Source organism: Idiotropiscis lumnitzeri, chromosome 8 (genome assembly GCF_059441095.1).
Source record: "Idiotropiscis lumnitzeri isolate Australia: NSW breed Sydney's pygmy pipehorse chromosome 8, RoL_Ilum_1.0, whole genome shotgun sequence".
NCBI classification, from domain to species: domain Eukaryota; kingdom Metazoa; phylum Chordata; class Actinopteri; order Syngnathiformes; family Syngnathidae; genus Idiotropiscis; species Idiotropiscis lumnitzeri.
In genome coordinates, this window is record NC_142398.1 from 12,680,861 (window position 1) to 12,699,996 (window position 19,136).

General features: G+C 40.4%; 1 protein-coding gene across 3 annotated transcripts in view; it reads left to right on the forward strand.

The window, feature by feature from the left end:
* Positions 1-19,136, forward strand: part of septin9b (septin 9b) — a 78,524-nt gene that overhangs the window by 23,211 nt on the left and 36,177 nt on the right. For 2 of the 3 annotated variants that reach the window (XM_088302434.1, XM_088302435.1), the window contains exon 2: positions 7,636-8,310. In XM_088302434.1, coding sequence (XP_088158560.1) covers positions 7,636-8,310 — 675 coding nt within the window. Of the gene's footprint in view, positions 1-913; positions 1,054-7,635; positions 8,311-19,136 lie in introns of those variants that run through there. The other variant, XM_088302433.1, reaches the window with a different exon arrangement.

Here is a 19,136-nt window from a genome sequence, read left to right on the forward strand (position 1 = left end):
CACATGACTTTTGGGTCCTATTTTTGTGCTCAGCGTAAATTTATAGCAAAGCATAGTCGAACTGTGCGCATGTGTATAGTCTTCTTTCTTTTTGTATTTTCCCAGACTTTGCACAGGTAGAATTGGGTGTAACGGGACATTTGCGCCTTTGTGCGCCAATGTGGGATGGAAAGAAGCCAATCGTCACGGTCTAGTGTCGTCTACTTTTTGAAACCAAATTTGCAGATGCGCTGGGGGCCGTGTGATAGAAAACACCGAAACACCTAAGTGACGTGCAGGGTGGTCTACCAAATTCACAAAAAAGCTAAACAAGACTTTGCCTGCCACAAAAATTCAGATGGGCCCGTTTTTATTCTGAGCGCAGTCTACTTTCTGTGTCCAAATGATACCAGAATGGATTAATGGCATATCCATTCATTTCAAAAGGAAAGATGAGTTGCGATATAAATGTTAATAAGACTGTGGTCGAGGAACACATTAAACACTTTTCCCAAGGTCCCACTGCATTTATTTATTATTGTTCACGTCTGCGTTATTTCTGTCTAATGAGTGTACTTGTGACATTTTTTACTTTTCATTTTGGTCATCTGCCCCTGCAGCGTGACGTGTTTTCCATGAATGTAAACAGTGATATTGGATATTTGCCTCTTGATATGTACAAATGTATAAAGTAAGAAGAAATCAGATACTGTATACATGAAATCCTATTGGTCACCTGCAGTGGAAATCCGGCAATACTTAAACGTGCATGTTTGAGGGTGTGTGTGGGGGCAGGGGAAACACACACACCCACAGGACATGAAGGGAGTAGAGGGGAGTATGTCTTCTACAGGGTGGGTAGAAGAAGGGAGGAGTAGGAGGCATGCACGTTCATTCCCCAAAGTTTAAGCGTAGTTTTATTACACAACTTTGTGGCCAGTTCCGCAAAGTTTGAGAGAGTTGTGGGCGTGTGACACTTGTTGCCCCCCATTTGGATACGAGCGATCGACACTTGAAATATGTCAAATTCTGGAGTCAATCCACATTTGGAGGGAATTATTTCAGATTTTGAAGGTTTGTGTTCTTTCGTTATTGACATGACATGAGAATAGTGTGCATGTATATGTCATTTTGAATGACGAGGTACAAACAGCCTTTTAGCTGTTGTTATACTACGGAGAATATCCTGATTAATATTGTGGTTCCTATTAATCTGTATAGAGAGAGCCATTTTCAACACTTTTAGATTAGTAAATTATTCAAAAAAATAACAAATGTGGATTGACGACTAATATGGATTTGTGACAAAAATATGACGTTTACCAAATTGTGACAAGAGGTTTCGGCCCGGTGATATGGTCCTAAAATTATTAGACACTTTGTTAGTCCCTTCCTGCTGTTTCTAAATAACTGACATTAAAAGTCAGAATTTTTGGGGGGTTTCCAAGGTATCGTCTGTTGAGTTTAACTGTTAAAAATCCCTTCTTGTGTTTTGCTAAGTATGTAACATTAGCATATTTTTCTAACCTAGCATAGCTTAATTGCGTTAGGCAGCAAATGGAACTTTTATCAAATTAACTATAATAATTGCCCGTCTCATTCAATGGAAGCTAAAGTTCGATGTAAATGCCCCTGACTTTGTTTCATTTTATAATTAGAAAAACAAATTATGCCTCTAAAGTGGCAAAAAGAATTAAGTTGGAACAGTCCAAACTACATGACGTCAAGACAGATGTGTCCAAGAATGGACTGATCAGAGAAATTGCAGTGTACTTAAGAGTCCTTATAAACTAAATAGAAATTTAAATAGTTAGTCTATAAACTAAGAATTTTCTGAAATTGTTGTTTCACTGGACGACTAGACAGTCTCAGCTTGGTTTGTTCCTGATCATATCTTATATCTGCTCCAGTGCAGCAAAAACTCGTGCGTCCGCTTCCATGTGGGAACTTAATGCTTTTGAATGTCAGTATTTTCACCGTGAGCAAGATATCAACACTACACATTTAGCCGAAGAGGCCACCCACGTGGTGTGCCTCAGGGTGTGGTTAGCTTACCTTTAACAAATCACTGCACTTGCTGCAATCAACACTGAGACAGTTTACAATTGCACCCAATGTGGTCACGTTTGGCTCCTATTGGCCAAATGGGAGAGAAAAAAAAAGATGCCAAGGTGACTACTTTAATAAAAAAAAACAAAAAAAAACAAAAGGCTAATTAATGTGAGTAAGTAAGACATTAAGACAATATGTGCAAAGAAGAATGAGCCGCTGAATATAATTTCTGAAGCATAAAAAAAAATGAACAAAAACAACTATACTTTTACAACCAGTCACAACATGTCTCCTTTGTTTGGAGAACTGACATGGTTTCCTTTTGTCATTGTTATTTATTTTTTTCTTTCGCCCACTTCTATCGCTTTCCTTTTCCTCCTCCGGCCATGCTTGCTTCCTCCAGCTGGTTGCGAGCCTCACAGTCACTCATTCATGTTTTCATCAATGGACAGGCTCACTTTGAGACCTGCGTAGCTTTATTTTGATAGTTTATCTGTGGAAAGGTGCTGTGCTAAAAAATAAACAATATTGGTATATAATGGGTGGAAAAAAAACATTTGGTCTTGGACACTTAAGAGTAATTGTTTCCAAAATAAGTTTGTGAAAGTAGTAAACAGGCCAACTAAAAACATGCAAGATGATTGGACAAATCAATTTTATGTTAATCCATTTTGATGGCAGTGTTACTTCAGATGAGGTTCCTACCCTACAAACTGTCTCCCAAGGTTACATTGCAGAACTAAAAGAACACGAATGTGGTGGGAGAGTCCATATTTCTCATAGGAGTTGGGAGAGTGTTCCTGAGCATCAGAAGGCTGTGACAAGTGAACAGCTACACCATCATGAATTGAAAGGCCGTAAAATGATGTGTGGTTGCAATCAATGAACTCAAATTGTCTTTTAATGTACCCCAATAATTGCCTTTTTGTCTCCTTCATGATCCAACTCTTCACAATGGATCACATACTGCACTTGCGCTTGTGCTTTGTGTTGTTTTGAAGAGCCCGGTGTTTCTATTTGAACATGGAGGAAGCAAAAATGTTAGATGGAATTCAACCACTGTCCTCATACGAGGCGGTCAACTGATGTAAATCAAACGTGTCTATGAGGTAGCCCATTAAGTAGAGCAGAACCAGGCTTTACCTGTCAAAGGTCGTTGCCTGTAGCCAAGCACCATTTAACAGATGGCTGGATTACCTCGTTAGTGTGTGTAAAAATTCCACCAGTGATGATATTGCCCCTTGGTACTTCAAACTTTCCAGTGAAACATCTGCTACTACAACATAACCGCAAACGTTGTAGGGACTTGACCCGGGATCTGCACGCAAATTACCTCACATGGCATGCATATTTGTCCGGAACATGCTCAGAATTCTTTTCAGAGAAGTCTACCCGATCTGACAAATCTTTTTGTGTGGCTTGTCTGGATTAGTTCTCCCCAACATCGTCAATGGGTAGTTAGCACGGTAATATGTGTTTGATGGCATAGCGTCAAGGATTCGTCTGACAAAACAAAATACTTTGGATAGCCTGCATGGCTTGCCAAATATTGTTTGTTTTTGCTGGTTTTCACCACATGGACCATTCTTCTGACCAATTTTTGTGCATAAACTAACGTTATGTAAGCAGTTGGGGCATGATTGGATTCATCACTTGATGTCTACAATTTCACAGGAGATTTTGACAACAAGGTTGATCAAAGTCAATAGTCATTATTCACCTGAATTAAAACGTATAATTTTAAACGTCTAAATTATTTCTATATTACGATATTTAGCCAAATAATAATCTGCCTTTTTGAGGACTTTCCAATACTCCAAAACCATTCTTTCAGGTCAGAAATGACACAGTACCATTTTCTGGAATTTTTCAAAGTTAAATTTAATTTTAGTTGTCTTCTCATTAGAGCAAAAAAACAAACAAAAAAAAACAAACATCCATCCATTCTTTTTTTCAAAGTGCTTATCTGGTCATGAATGAGTTGGAACCTATCTCAGCTGACGTTGACTAAGAGATAGGGAGCACCCTGGACTGGTTGCCAGTAAATTGCAGGTTACATATAGCCAAAAAAAGCATTCACACTCTCATTCACACCTATTGAAAATTTCGAGGCTTTGCTATGTGGGAGGAAACTAGAGTACCCACGCGATCAAACCCAGAAAACAGATGAGCTGTGACATTCGCAATGCGAGCCTGCGAGCACTTGAGGAAATGGCTGTGCTCCATGAGATGGATTCAATGGGTGGATTAATCTGATTAATTCTTATTCCACCTAAGCAAATACCTGTATACATTGTTCTGTTTTGTATGTCATATGTGAAAACATCATTTTTGTTGTGGCAGATCATGTGACAGAACATGACATTTTTAATTGGCTGGGCAGTTCACCTGCATTCCAATTTTGGAATCGCAGCAAAACGAGTGGCCGATGTTCGGCCACGCCAATGAACTATCGATGCAGAACATGACTGATGATGAAGAGGTGGTCTACCCTAACACCTGGGGTGTATTACGATAAATAACCGTGAAGTATTACGAAAGCACAACTGCATCCATCTTTGTTTTTGCTTACTGGGGCATTACTGTCTGTGCCGCGTGAATCCCCCACTTGAGACACTGTAAATTTGTGATAGGCAGTCCAACACCAGGTTGTTAATGAGCTTCCTCCATGGAAAGGAGCATTCCAGCTCATAGTCTGGGAATGCCGTTTCACTGGGAACAAGACTCTTTCATCTGATCTGTCATTCCCACACTTGAGTACCGTACTTGTAACATTCATGTTCGCATGATTGGAAACCTATTTCCATATTTATCTAGTTGACTGCATTGAAAACCCCTTGGGGGAAACATACCGCGGGAATTGAATGATTGCCTTGGAGATGCGCTGCGTACATTATTCCATTCCTTTATATTCCCAAACATGAAAGTGTGCACGGCTTCCAGTCCACATCTTTAAATCATGTGCACTTCACTGCACACTCTGTAAATACAAACTCAAGCACTCAAGTCGTTTGCTTTAGTCCCGAGCCCGAGGCCGAATAATCACAAAGTAACCAAGAACACAAATAGTCATCGGAAAAGGGCGATCAGTTCAGCTGCTTTTCCATGACAAACCATGTGAAAATACATACATTCGGATACCCCTTCTATTATCAGTGCTACTCCATTAGATTAAGTAAAAAAAACAAAAACAAACAAACAAAAAAAAACACTACCACAATTGTCAAAAGGCTTTCAAATGATCTTAAATTGTTACCATTAAAGAGTGTTAAGCCTTGCTTCTGCTTGTATAACCTGCATACTAATGTTGGCAGGCTAACGCATACTTTGGCTGGATTCAAAAGTAGCCACGACCTTGGATGAGATTTCTTTTTCACAGTTGGAAAATAAAATGAAAGCCGGGGTGAGGAGGACACGGGCATGTGAATTAGCACAGTTCTCTAGAATAAATATCCACTTCAAGCCACAAAAAGCTGTTTTTATATCCTAGATTGGATGAAAATCTGTGTTGCTGTTAATTACTTGGATTACAATACTTCATTAAACAAATGGGAGACATAGAGTGGCGGTTTTTAGCTTATATCGCTAACGATAAAATGTTTGTTGAAAATATCAACTCTACTTAAATTAAAACTATAATTATGTATGTTTTGATTGTTATAAGACCAAACATTTAATTTACAGCCGCTTTAGCATTGGTGCTAACATTGCTAGCAGTTTAGCATGGCGTTCAAAAAAGTGATCGTGACTTCAAGACACAATATTATAACACTACTTGTCATCCACTTTTTGAGGTGTGACTGTTGTATACCATTGTTTTTCTTTTCAATTTAGCTAAGAAATGTGTTAGCATGTTGTATTGTGTTAGCAGTAGGCATTAGAGTTGATTTATTTCAGGGCTGTGTACAGGTTGGACAAACGTAGCTTGCAAGATTATTATATTTAATAGATGACAAAATGTTGAAACACCTGAATGCTAATTCAGGTTAACTGTAACAGTGGAATCCATTTGTTTACATTCAGAAGTAAGTTACTTGAAATTCAGCATAAGCGTTTATGCTAACTTGCAAACTCTTATGTTCCTATTGTAAAATGCTGATATCATGACTACTGTGTTAGCATTTTAGCAAAAGTGTTGATGCTTAATGTACTTTTTTTTGGTCCTGTGTACAAATGTTACTAATTGATCACTTAGTGTTCATTTCATGACAGGGTTTTGTCACATTCTAACTACATTACTCTATACTGTACATCTGTTATTCATTTGAAGGAAGTGTCCTTGAGGTGTCCACTTGTTTTTGCCAAAGGGTGAATTGAATCAAATGTCCACCAAGTTGGAATGAAGGGTCTTAAAGCAGTAAATTAGATTAGTGGTTCACGTTGTGCAGACAGCATACAGGAGGGCGCAAGTTCCTCTCCCTTTTGGGTGTACTCGTTTAAAAATAAACACTAATGCATTTTCGTAATGTAGAAGCTCACATAACATGAGTTTGTCTTGTTTCATAGGAAGGCATGCACGCACGCATACGCAGAAGCACCAGAGGCTGCAAACTGATAAAATAATCAACATTTTGGATGGAAGCTGCTTTTAAGGGAGACGACTTAGCTCGTGTGTCATTTTGTTGGCAGCTCCTGGGCACTGGCATGGCACGTCATTCATTTTCAGCTAGAGCACTCTACCCAAGGGGGAGTCCCATCCCTCGCTATCATCATCATGTACAGTGCATCTATTTGATCCTGTCACGACTAACCTCGAGGAAGGATGTGCGCTCGTGTTGCTCATAAATTTTGGGCAAGTGAACAATTCTTGGCCCATTGTGTGCAAACATAAAATGCCTCAAATGCTCTTGCATAAAACTCCATATTTTAATGTGTTACAGTAGATGTAGCATTGAGGTCACGACAAAACAACTCATACATTTCCTGAAACAAAGTGCTGTGGGTGATGAGAGACATCCCACTATTGAACTTCCGGCGTTTTTAGACTTGATCTGAACTTTTTAATTAGTTAGTTTTATAACCTCATGTTGTGCTTGTGCCTGATAATACATTATGGTTTTAGAGACTGCATAAACAAGCGCTTAAAGTGTCACTTCGAAGGTCAACCAAAGTCCATTCACTCTATTTGAATTCAAATTAGGTCCATTTGTCAGACTAAATTTCCTATTTAGTTTATTAATATTGTGAATAACAAACTGACAATATTATAACATTCACTATATTAACCATACAGGCAATGTTTAAGGAAACATTTTACTAATGGTCTTAAAATCAGATGTTAACTATATTAAATATAACACCTTAACGTAATAAACATTCCCCTGATTCACAGCCTCACCAAACGGTCACACAAGTCTCGCATGAAATCAACCATTAAAGTAAACATAAACTGACCATTGAAAACTAAATTGTCTTCAGCTGTCAATGCAGAAGTGAAGAGTTTGTCTCTATGTTCCCTTAAAGCCCTTACAGAGTATGTAATTATCGAATAGGGAAAGATGAATTTTGGTCAAACTCCAAATTGTAGAATGCTCTGAGCGTTCAAACTTGAAGGTATCACTGCAGAATTGTGAGTAATATATCATCTTTGTCCTTTGCTCGCAGCTCTGAAGAGGTCCTTTGAAGTGGAGGATGTTGACACTTCAGCTCACTCTTCTCCCGGCTCCAGACGCACAACCAACTCCCCCCACCGCAATGCCATGTCTCCCACCAGCATCTACTACCGCGACCTGGGCACCGCCGCCTCAGTTACTAACAACAACAATCTCAACTACACCCAACCTCGCTCCATTATGGGCGGTGGAGGCTCCAAGACCCCCGAGCCCGTGTCACGCCGCTCAGAGCTGTCCATCGATATCTGCTCCGCGCCCAGCAAGCAGGTGGATGCCACAAGCCCCGCATCTATGCGCTTTGCAACCAACAGCGCCCTGAAGCGCCCCGAGGTCCTTGGCCACTCCAGGACTCCAGAAATGAGCCACAAGAGGGAGGTCACTTTTGCCAAGACGGACTCCCCGGGGACACGCCGTAACGAAGGCAGCAGTCACACCAACGGGACCAGTCGCACCCTAGAACAAAGTCACACCCGCAAGTTTGAGCCCCCCAGTCCCGGGGACATTCGCAAACCTGAAATCAGCATCACCAGAGCTCCGTCGGAGAACAACGGCCACCACTCGGCAGTGCACCACCCGCACCATCCTAATCCTCACCACAACACCATCGTCACCACCTTCCGATGCTCCTCACCAAACCACGCTGGACGTAAATCCCCCAATCCTGACCGTAAGTCAGTCATTATATTTGACCTAAAATGCATTCTTCCCATAACGACATTTGATTTAACCTTTTGGGATGTGCATCTCAAACACTTGGCAACTGCAAACAACACGATACATTCAATATACTGTACACTACTCCCAAAATGTTCGGGATTCAACTGTTAAAAACCAAATAGCCCGAACATTTTGTGAGTTGATGCTGACAATTAGTAGCACAATTGCATGGGTTTCGATTACTTCAAAATGAAGCCAAATGTGGTGCGTTTTTTGGACGCATAGCCCTGCTTCTGCTACTTTTACCATGACAGGCTCTGGTTACACTTTTCCTGATATCACTGAGACTCGCGGGAGGCTCTTCAGGCTCACAGCTGGCGCTTATCCCACCTGACTGTGGGTGAAAGGCATGTTCCGTTATTTTTCCCGCCACCAATAACTGTTTTTCCACCACTTAGGCTGTCCATCATGATTTGTAAATACTGGGACATTAAAGTGGTGCAACAAAGTGGAGTCGACCAATAAATTCAGCAACTTGGGCAATCAAGGGATTGGGTTGCAGTCTCGCTTCACCTTACCACTTTTGGACCATACCATTACCACACAGATGATGAGTCTGTGGGTTTTAAATTGAAATACCCCAAAATGCATTTGAACTGTTTTGCTGGCTAAAACCCAACTTAAAATAATTCCAATGTTTTAGTGTGAGGTTTGTGTTGGTGACTTTTTCCATTGGAACTTTTTCTTGTTCAAGCTTGTTGACTGAAGTTGGAAATATCACCAAAACCATGTTGACCATGTATCTGGTGAACTTAAGCTTATACAAATATTTTGTTCATGCTGGAAGAAAATATTGAACACAGTCATATACAAAGGACTTTTCTAACAGACTTTCATAGTCAAGGCCAAATTGTTGCTCTCTAGCTGGTGCGACTTCATTTCCTTGATTCGGTTTTGCAAGTTGACTGTACCTGCAAAAATGTGATAATTAGTTTAATTCGATAATTACCAAATTTACTATTCTTGAGCTCTCCCAAAACTTCACAATGTTTCATCATATCACTTTTGTAAATCATGTAGTTTGACAGTAACAACCCCCAAAACAATTAAAACAAGACATCTTGCACATGTGCTTTTGCAAATTAAACAAATAAATCTAACAGTACGGTAAGTTGAGTACTCTAAAAAGACTAGATTTGGTCCCAGTAAACAAAGTCAAATTGGAGAATAAGATATCCAGTAGCCAAGCCGCTTCTCCTCAAGAAATAAGCTTTTTATCTTATAAGTAGAAAAGTTGGAGCTTTTCATCCTGCGCTATAGGAAAATTATCATCCCACTTGATGGACCCCCCCCACATCAGTTTCCATTTGTATTCTTTCTGGGTTTTGGGGTTTTTTTTTTACTCAAATTTTCACTTCTTCTTCCTTTCCACTCACTCTCTCACCGCAGCTTCACATTTCCGGCCAGAAAAATCCAGTAACAACGCGAGTTAAATGTGATGGCTGCAAAGCCCTCAGCAACACAAGCAAGCATGTCATTTTCCTCGCAGGCCTGTCTGGCATTTATGGTAATCCTTGAACTTATTAGGATGTGTTGTGAAAGCTTAACCTTGGCCATTAGTATTAGTTACACTTTAAATGCTGTCGTAAGGGCTTGATAAATGCTGGTGTTGTCTTGCTACTATTGGCTGCACTGCCAAGTATTTTATAATTAGCTATCGCTTTATGGTAAGGAGAATGATGACAGTCGTTTGCCTGTTTATTCCCATTTTTCTGGAAGATGGGTTGAAAAAGGCCCTGCTGTAAGCAGAATGCACTGGCCTTGTTTCCTTCCAACATCACTTCCCGGCCTCGGTATTGTCATTAGCAACTGTTGCTGTTGACATGAAAAAATGTTGTTTATTTGAATATAATACCCTCACTATAAAGAGTTTGAAGCATGTCTTGTTTTAATTTCTCAAAGCTCCTCTGGTTGGTGTTAGTGGTTTTAGCTTGCTAAAGGATGCTTAGATACCGCTTTCCAATGTCAGATGCTGACACCGCAAACATCAGTCTGTGCTGTTAGTGATACCCTTTCCGTCAGCGAAGCCTTCATTTGTCTGGATTCACTTAAGCAAAGCCCAGGCATTTGAAGAACAGCGTCCTCTTACTCTGAGACAGAAGTTTTATTCACCAAAGGGAGGAAATATCTTGCCTACAATATGACTCAATCATGCATCTTTGCTACTTCTTTTCATTTCTGATCAGTCAGCATTATTAACTTATTTTACTCTCGACTAGACATAGCAAAGACAACCTTGGTACGATGTAACTGTGTATGCAGTACTGTGTTGTTATGTATTAGATAATATCATGGAAAAAAATTGTTTGGATTGTAGCATGGCATGTTAGAAGCTGAATTGCAATTGTGTCATTGCTATGGTGACAAAGAAGAATTTTGTTATAAAAGGATTTAGAAAAGAGTCTTAAAATTCCTGTCATTTAAGAACGTCAGCCTTTTCCATGGGAATTCACAACGGAGCACGTGCAAAATGTTGGGTTTGTTTATTACAAGTGGATGTTACATGGAGGGAGAGAAAAAAAAACACTTCATCCATGCAGAACAAAAAAAAACAACTCCTTTGGGCTGCATGATTTTTTTTGTAATACAAAGTTGTCATGGAAAAAGAATTTCAAAGCATTCGCAGAGAAATTCTCCCTCCATGAAATACTTAAAAATTTATAATGAACAATTTATCGATCATAACATTCCTGGTTTCACAAACTAGATCTATGACGCACGTCTTCTCAATAAAGATAAGGGTTCTTTGCTAAAATACCTGGCTGTGTTTATGAGGCAAAGTTGCGTTTCCCTAGCAACAATCGTAATAGCCATATTTTAGCCTGAGGCAGTTTATAAATGTTGAAGACATATCCTGACAGCCAAGTCTTTTCAGACCGAGTTCCTTTTATCCGCCGATTATTTCCCTCATGCTGTGTCAACATTGACTACTGTGGGTCAATAAAGTGACGCAGTCGAAGATCCAAAGTCAGCTAACACAAAGGTTGTCCAATTTGGAGGTCAAGCAAAAGGTTCTTGGTAAACTATACCTCTAAAGAGTCAAACATCAGTAAAAGTCTAATGTGTAGTCACGTGCCAAGGGAACTAATCGGAGCAGACCCCGTCACATTATTTTATGCGGCCTGCAAAAGAAAACTATGTGCTTTTCTTTTTCTTTGGCTTTTTGAGAGCCAGTCATACCCTTATTAATCCCCACTCCCAAAATGTTGCAATATCGTTCTGGAAACAACTTCCTGTTCCCTCTCCATTATGTCTGTCAGGCGTTGCCAACAGGTGAGTTCTTTTGCATTCTTAGTTTTGGTATACAGTGATTAACTAACTGTAGAGAGAGTTAAAATATAACTTAAAACATTGTCCGTAAGATTAATAACGAAAATGCCGCTTGATTTTTATTTTTTAAATTTTTTTTTTAAAGCTGACGTGGGATCAATTGGCGGATGGTTCAGTTCCTGTCAACTATCCAACACCTGAAAAGCACATTTTTCATATTTCCTTTTTTTTTTTTTTTTTACTTCTTACTATTTATGTTTTTTACTTTATCTTCTCACTCGAGGGGAAATGACATTATGTGTCCCTGCAAACACACGCACAAGCGCGCACTCTTCCTTCCTTCCGAGTTACGTCAACCTGATTGTTTCCCCACCCGCGGGAGCACTTCCTCTCTCTCTCTTGAGGGTCATGTGATCCACGTTAGTCAACATCCGAGCGTGATCTCATCAAAGCCTTGCAAAAGGAACGCTAGGGAGTGTGTGTCAAAGTTCGACATGAATCATTCCATATGTATTATCAAGCAGAGCCCTATCTTCTCTAGAAACATCCCTGTTGTCGCGTAGCTGTGCTATAAAAAGCGCCTCCTGATAACACTGGTGATAATCTAGAAAACTGAACAAATAGTTTGTTTTCATTTCATCAAATATTTGGTCAGGTTTAGTGTGTAGTTGTAATTAAAGTGGTGTAATTAGTACAAAGCTGTCAATTAATCCGAACAAATTCCATTCCATTTTTCGACTACATTTTTTTGTGAAGATTGTAACAGGTTTTTACTTGATTAATATGTCCATCCATCCATTATCTGCACCGGTTCACTTCTCTTCAAAGTGCCTCTGATTTACCTCAAATACATTTCAGCATTTGTAGCAGATGTTTTTGTTCCTATCAGAAGGCTGAGGCTTTTGTGACAACGCGGACTGCTCTTTCAAACTCTTCGTAATTCCCTCTACCTTGACTTTCGGCCCATGTGAAGAAAAACGGCCCCACTGCATGATGCTTCCCCCACTATGCTTCACTATAGGTATAGTGTTCTGTTGCTGATGAACAGTTTTGAGTTTGCACCGAACATACTTTTTATCATTATGTCCAAAAACGGCTGCTCAGAGGATATTTGAACCTAATGGGTTCTGACTGTGTATGCTTAAAATATTTATCTATATCTATATCACTATAACTTGGAATTTGAAAAAGCGTGTATAGACTTGTCACTCACTGTACAACACTCTACTGTATGTACAGTACAATAAACCGTAGATTCATCAGAATTAATTTTGCCCAGAGAGGTTGTGCTATTGCAGGGGTGGGCAAACCTTTTGATTGGTGGGTTCTAAAATTTGACAGAGGGGTTGGACCAGGAGCAGATGGATGGAGTGTTTTGGTAACCTCATCTCATCGGAGAAAAGAAATACATTTAATTTTAAATGAAAATGAACTAAAGCATTACAACACAATATCTGTCTTTGACACACCACAGTATTTAGAAAATAAAACATTAACAAGATTTATTCATTAAATTTTTTTCTCCAAGTTCGGCGGGCCGGATTAAAACGTTTAACGGGCTGCATGTGGCCCCCGGGCCGTAGTTTGCCCACACCTCTGCTATAGCATGAGTGTAGCTCAACACTCTGTAGTTTCCTTTATTGACAGCAAACTGGATGAGAACCTTCGCAATAGTAGCAGCCAAGAAGTCTGCTTCATTTTGACTCAGTTATTTCATGTCATGAATAATCGACCTTCAATTCTATAGGATTACGGCATGATTAGTGTATTGTTGCCAAAATCTGAAACACAGGTGAAAGTATGTGATGTAGTGGTAGTCAAAAGTAATAAATGGATCTAATTTCATTCCACTGCCGCTTCTCAGAAGTCTTTCACATACAAAATAAATGTAATCTGGCTCATATGTTGACCTGAATTGTATCCCGTGTTGCCCAAATCAACACATTTTCTGATGCTGCATTTAATTCCCTAATTGTGGAGTCATCATGACGGCAACAAATGGAGCCATTTTTCTCCTCTGTCCTTTGACCTTTTGAAAGTTAAGAGGTGAAGATCATAAAGGGCACGTGCGCATCCACGCACACGCGCGCACACACCCCCACACACATGCACACACACACGCACACCCCCCACCCCCACCCAACACACACACACACACACACACCCAAACATGCTGGGGATTTAGCTGTGCTTGATTGCTTTTATTGAGGTGCGCACATACAAACACAGGAGCATGCAACCTCCACTGGAAGTCACAGCGGTCTGTAATTACTCGACTTGTTCTCGTCTAGTGACCTGCAAGATGATCAGCTTTCTCACAGTGGCATATGAGACGCCATCTGGGAGAAGATTCTACTGGAATTCAAGGAAATTAACATGCAACTTTACTGGGGGTTTCGAACTCCTCAGAAAAGTGAATTTCAAAGTGTGGTATGCTTACCATTAGTGTTACGTGGGTTCCCTCTAGTGTCGACAATCACTGCCCAAGTACAGTGATTTTTCCTTTATTTTTTTTGTAAGTTCAATACATTCGTAGAAATTCAAAAGAATTATTTGCACTATGTTCAATGTGCCTTCACTAGTTCAATCATCGCATTCCTATTAATATATTAATAATGAGTTCAACTCAACTCATTTTGTGGGGGGGGCGCGAGGGCTGAAGCGGTTGCGAGCCAATTGCAGAAAGCACTGCCTTTGCCAGAGTAGTTTTTCATTCAAAACCCTCTTTCTTGATGCTGCTCCTTTGGGAATCAGTACTGCTAAAAATCTAAAGAAAAACAAAAAACATGTTTAACCCTCTATAAAGGTGTCACGTGACATCATGACTGTACATCCTAAGGAACATCCGACTCTGCTTTGGTTTGCTGGTATATATTAACAAGTATCGTAGTCATCAATTCTTTCTGTCAGCATTCACACACAGCCAATTACAATATTTTTTATCTCTGTCTGTAAATGTCATGGCATTTACAGTATGTAATAATGGGAAAAAAAATACACTCTAAATTTACGATAAGTAACCCATTGTGTCTATTAAACGCAGTTGTGAGGCTTGTTGCAATGAATTAAGATTGATGGAATAGAATTTTTTGCGGGGGCTTGGACGCCTTTCTCAAAGTGAATAAATAAACAGCCAGCAAGAAGACTGTTAACATGTGTCTTTTGAGGTCAAACATACGATATTGTCTGTAACAAGTGGCAGCTGTCACAAGTCTAGTGCGCTTTCCAAACGTGCCACCAGGAGGCAATGTGACACAGGTGAAACTGGACAACCATGCAATGTTCACGTGACATGGGATTTATTTGTACTCATTTCAGCATGAGAACAAACTTATATCAATATATAGTCAAAGAAGAACAAATGAAACTCAATGTATCATTATACAAAATGTTTCATGTTATATTATAGTTATACATGATTCATATCTTCGATAAAGCAAGCTCACATGAACTAAAACATCCACACAAGTACTGACACTCAGAACCTCATACTCGAAAGACTGTCCTCTCGCTCAGATGAGGCGTTCGGAAGTTGGAGCTTCCATTGAGCATCTGGGGGCAGTCAAAGGTTAAAGAAGTTTCCCACCACTGCTGCACGACCTTTGTCCTTTTAAGACATTTTGCCAAATCCCAGAACCGCCATTAAATCCCCACCAAACCCAACACCCCCCACTCCACTTATTCCCACTTTCTTTCGCTTTCTCCAGCCTGCACACATTTCTCGTTCACATACACGTGTTGTCCAAGCAACTGAAAATGACGTATGTCATTCACAATTCGTATCCCGGAAGATATTTTTCCTCCGAAATATTGTAATATGCCTATCTCATCTTCAGATAGAAAAGAAAAATGCATGTTATGGCCCACCAGAGTTTCATTAAGAACACTGTGGTAGCATTTTTTTCTCACTTGATATAATCTTTCTTTTGCCAGGAAGGAAAATGAAAGAATATAACAAATGGGTATTTCTATGTCATAATTAAACTGGGATGTGAGGAAAGTTGATTATTAACTTGGAAAGTTCATGTGTGGTCAGGCCCACTCTGCTAATGATGTTTGGCCTGATAGACGACATGCTGGAGAGACAATAATTGCTGCGTGTGTGTGTGTGGGGGGGGGGGGGGGGTGTGGGGGGGGGGGGGTGCGTGTGTGTCTCTATGTGAGAGCATGTTGTGGACAGGCAGGCAGATGGTCAGTTGCACCACATTGTGGCCATCTGCTGACTTGTGCCTACATGAAGGGGCAGCTCGGGGATTCTTGTGTGCGTGTGCGTGTGTGCACGTGTAAACATGAGAAGTGAAATGAACATATGCTAAAATACCCAAACGAGACAATGTGTTTGTGTCTCTATTATTTGTGTATTTGTAACCAGGTACTACAGCATGATGCATACATTCAAATTTTAAAAGTTTCCCTTATAGGAAGTAATATGGTGCCACCGTGCTATTCTGTTGTGACTGAGCTGTGATAAGTGACATAGTAGCGTTTCAGTACCAAGTATTCTATTTCTAGCTCTATAAATTTTCCACACACACAGAGAACACATGCTCGCAAACCCTCATCTATATACTGTATTTTGCATTTCACACCACATTTCTACAGCAGACTTGTAGCCTTGCCAAAGAAGTCAACTACATAGTTGCGGCTGATAATAATTAAAAAAAAAAATAAATAAAAAACACTGACTTCGATTAATCATGTGTCCCAGAGGAAACCCTGACAGTTTAGTTTTAATAAGATGAACCCATAATTCAAATTTTGTGTTTTACTTACTGAGCAAATCCAAGCCTTGACCTTAATGCTGCATCAGTTAGTTCAGAGTTATCAATATTTAGAACGCAATTGTTGACTTTGTGGCAACAGCAAGAAGATACACAAGATCGTAGGGACGGTGTTCAGGTTATGCTCGTGGATCACTTTTTCTCCCAGCCTTTTTGCCAGGAAGTGCAGAAGTTACATCACACAGCAGGATGTAACATTTCAGAAGGATAGAAGCCTGGATACAAAGCAATAAAGCAGTGTAGCTCAGTTCTGCTTGAAATGATTCAATTGGGAACTGACTATCTTAATGTTGAAAGCAAAGGTGAGGTAATAATAACTAATTCACTGCTAGCCGAGTAAAAAAACAAAAAAAGGAACTTTGACGTCTTTAGCCGTCAATGGCAGCCAGCGTGACATCAGCAGCGTAATACAGCGAAACCGTTATTATTATTTTTTTTTAAATGCAACAAAAGGTAAGTAACAATGGAATACATCCAATAGCTAAAAGTACACAAGAATGAAGATTCTTTGTCAACCAATCAATATTCAGTACCAATACATTAACCTGGATTTGATCCTGATTCTACTGGATTTAAAAGTCTGCACAACACCAGAGAGATAGGCCCTATTCCAGTCATCAAAAATCGCTTGGGTCAATTACACAGGTGTCATCTTTCCCAAGGGTCCAGGCTATTGGATTGAAAATCCTACACTGACCACGACACCAAAGAGTCCGCCATTTTGGCAAGGCACCAAAACCATGCACAAGACAACAGTGATGGCATAGTCCTTCAAATAACCTTCACAACCCAACTAAACTATGGAGTTGCTCATTGGTTCGCTGAAGGAACCTGATCAGTGAGACGATGGACATGGACGCTTTAGAGCATCAGAACTGGGTCACGAGGGATACTCCGAAAAGACTTCCGCTTCTCTGTTGTCCATCGCAACTAACCCTCCACTAATCCAGGAAGGGGCCACGGATTCCCCAGAAGGCCTATCCCCTGGAGTCGCCGTGTTTACTCTTCATCAGGAAAGGAATTCACTGCAGAACGTCAGAAATAGTGAAGACACGGTGGCGTCTACACATAACTGTTGTCAGCAGCTGTCGTACCGATATCAGGAGGTATTATCTGATTTATTACTTTTGTTAAACGGAAGTGCAGGCGCAATGGAGGCAGTGGAGATGGCTTCATCTTGCAGCGAGACCCACAGCAACCATGAAATAGAAACTCCGTGTGAGTACCTGTCTGCGAAAAAAGTACATGTGATGTTTTTTGGGCTGAGGCATATGTGTTCACATGGATTAGATATGTACACGCACACTCTGTGTCTTGATATAGAGTCTTGGCACTGCCTCTTAGTCTGCAAGACCATCCAGCTGGGAAAGCTTTGCTGGGTTTAAGTGGACAAAGGGAAACGCTGAGGGCGAACACTTCCTTAAAAACAAACAGTCGGGCCACATAGCCTGTTTGCTTTATACTCTTTGAGGTCATCATTGTAGAAATGTATCTGTGAGGGAAAGAGTCCAAGGATGCAAGTTCTGGCTCATTTTGAGTCCTCAAGTGCTGCTAGACAGACGGAAAACTCATCTTGGAATGTAATCTTTGTGATCAACTGGTACACATTCATGTTGTTGCGTGGTCAACAGAGAGTTGTCATTTTGTAGTTAACTGGATCAGTATGGAAACCGATGTTTATGGCTTGACTCCAACTCGTGGAAAAGTTGATCTTGAGTTCGCGTTTCTGCTTCCACTGAGAGCTGCATTGACACATTGGTGATAGGAACGCTCCACCCTTAATGTACCGCATTTAGCTACAATCAATTTAAAGGGTGAAAATAGACGGACAGAGTTATTTCAACATCCATGACATGATGACAATTTTGAGAACAAAACTGAAATGTGAATGCACAAAAATCTTGTTCGTGTTAGAACTCAAGAGATTACAGGCCATATATCGACAAACAACCGTTCTCTCTCTTTCCCTCCAATTGACAATTTAGAGTGTTTTATTAATCTAATACGTGTGGGAAGAAGACAGAGAGAACTCACACAGAACAGTGATGCAGAAATAAAAAATAAAGAGTGATGCGGCGTCACACTGCTAGACTGTCATACGAGTCACATAACGGAACTGACATTGTGGAAACACAAGTCAAGTTGAGGATTTATCATCCAAAATCGTTCTAATGTAAAAGGGAAGAGCGGAAATCCGGGACAGGGGTGAGAAGTTGAATAACCCACGCTCACTTTTTCGACCCTGTTGTGCTTGCAAACAATTGTCGCTGTCCGGCCGCTATTTTATGTCACAGCAACGTAGAGCAACCTCAAAGTTTAGAGATTCTCATTTTGAATCTTGGCCTCCCTGTTTGGTCCATCTAAATCCCACCTTCCAAAAACACACGTCAGTTTTTCTGACGTCTCTCTTTTGACTGTAGGTGTAAATGTAAGGGTAAATGCTTTTTTTTTTATTTTTTATGTGCCTTAGTGCCATAGAAGAGACTAATAACGCCTCCTCAGGGTGTTGAGACATGAACCATCCTCACTCCTCACACACATGCTGTCTCCATTTGCACCGCAGGAGAGCACCGCAGCCTCAGTGAAAAAACACAACAGGAAGTCTCTGACAGATTTTGCTATCTTCCCTGGAGATATGAACGGCAAGCCAGATGTTCCTTCTCTTTCCTCCGTCTCCATCTCTGCGCCTCACCCTTCAACCTCTCCCTGCGGTTCCGCCTACTTC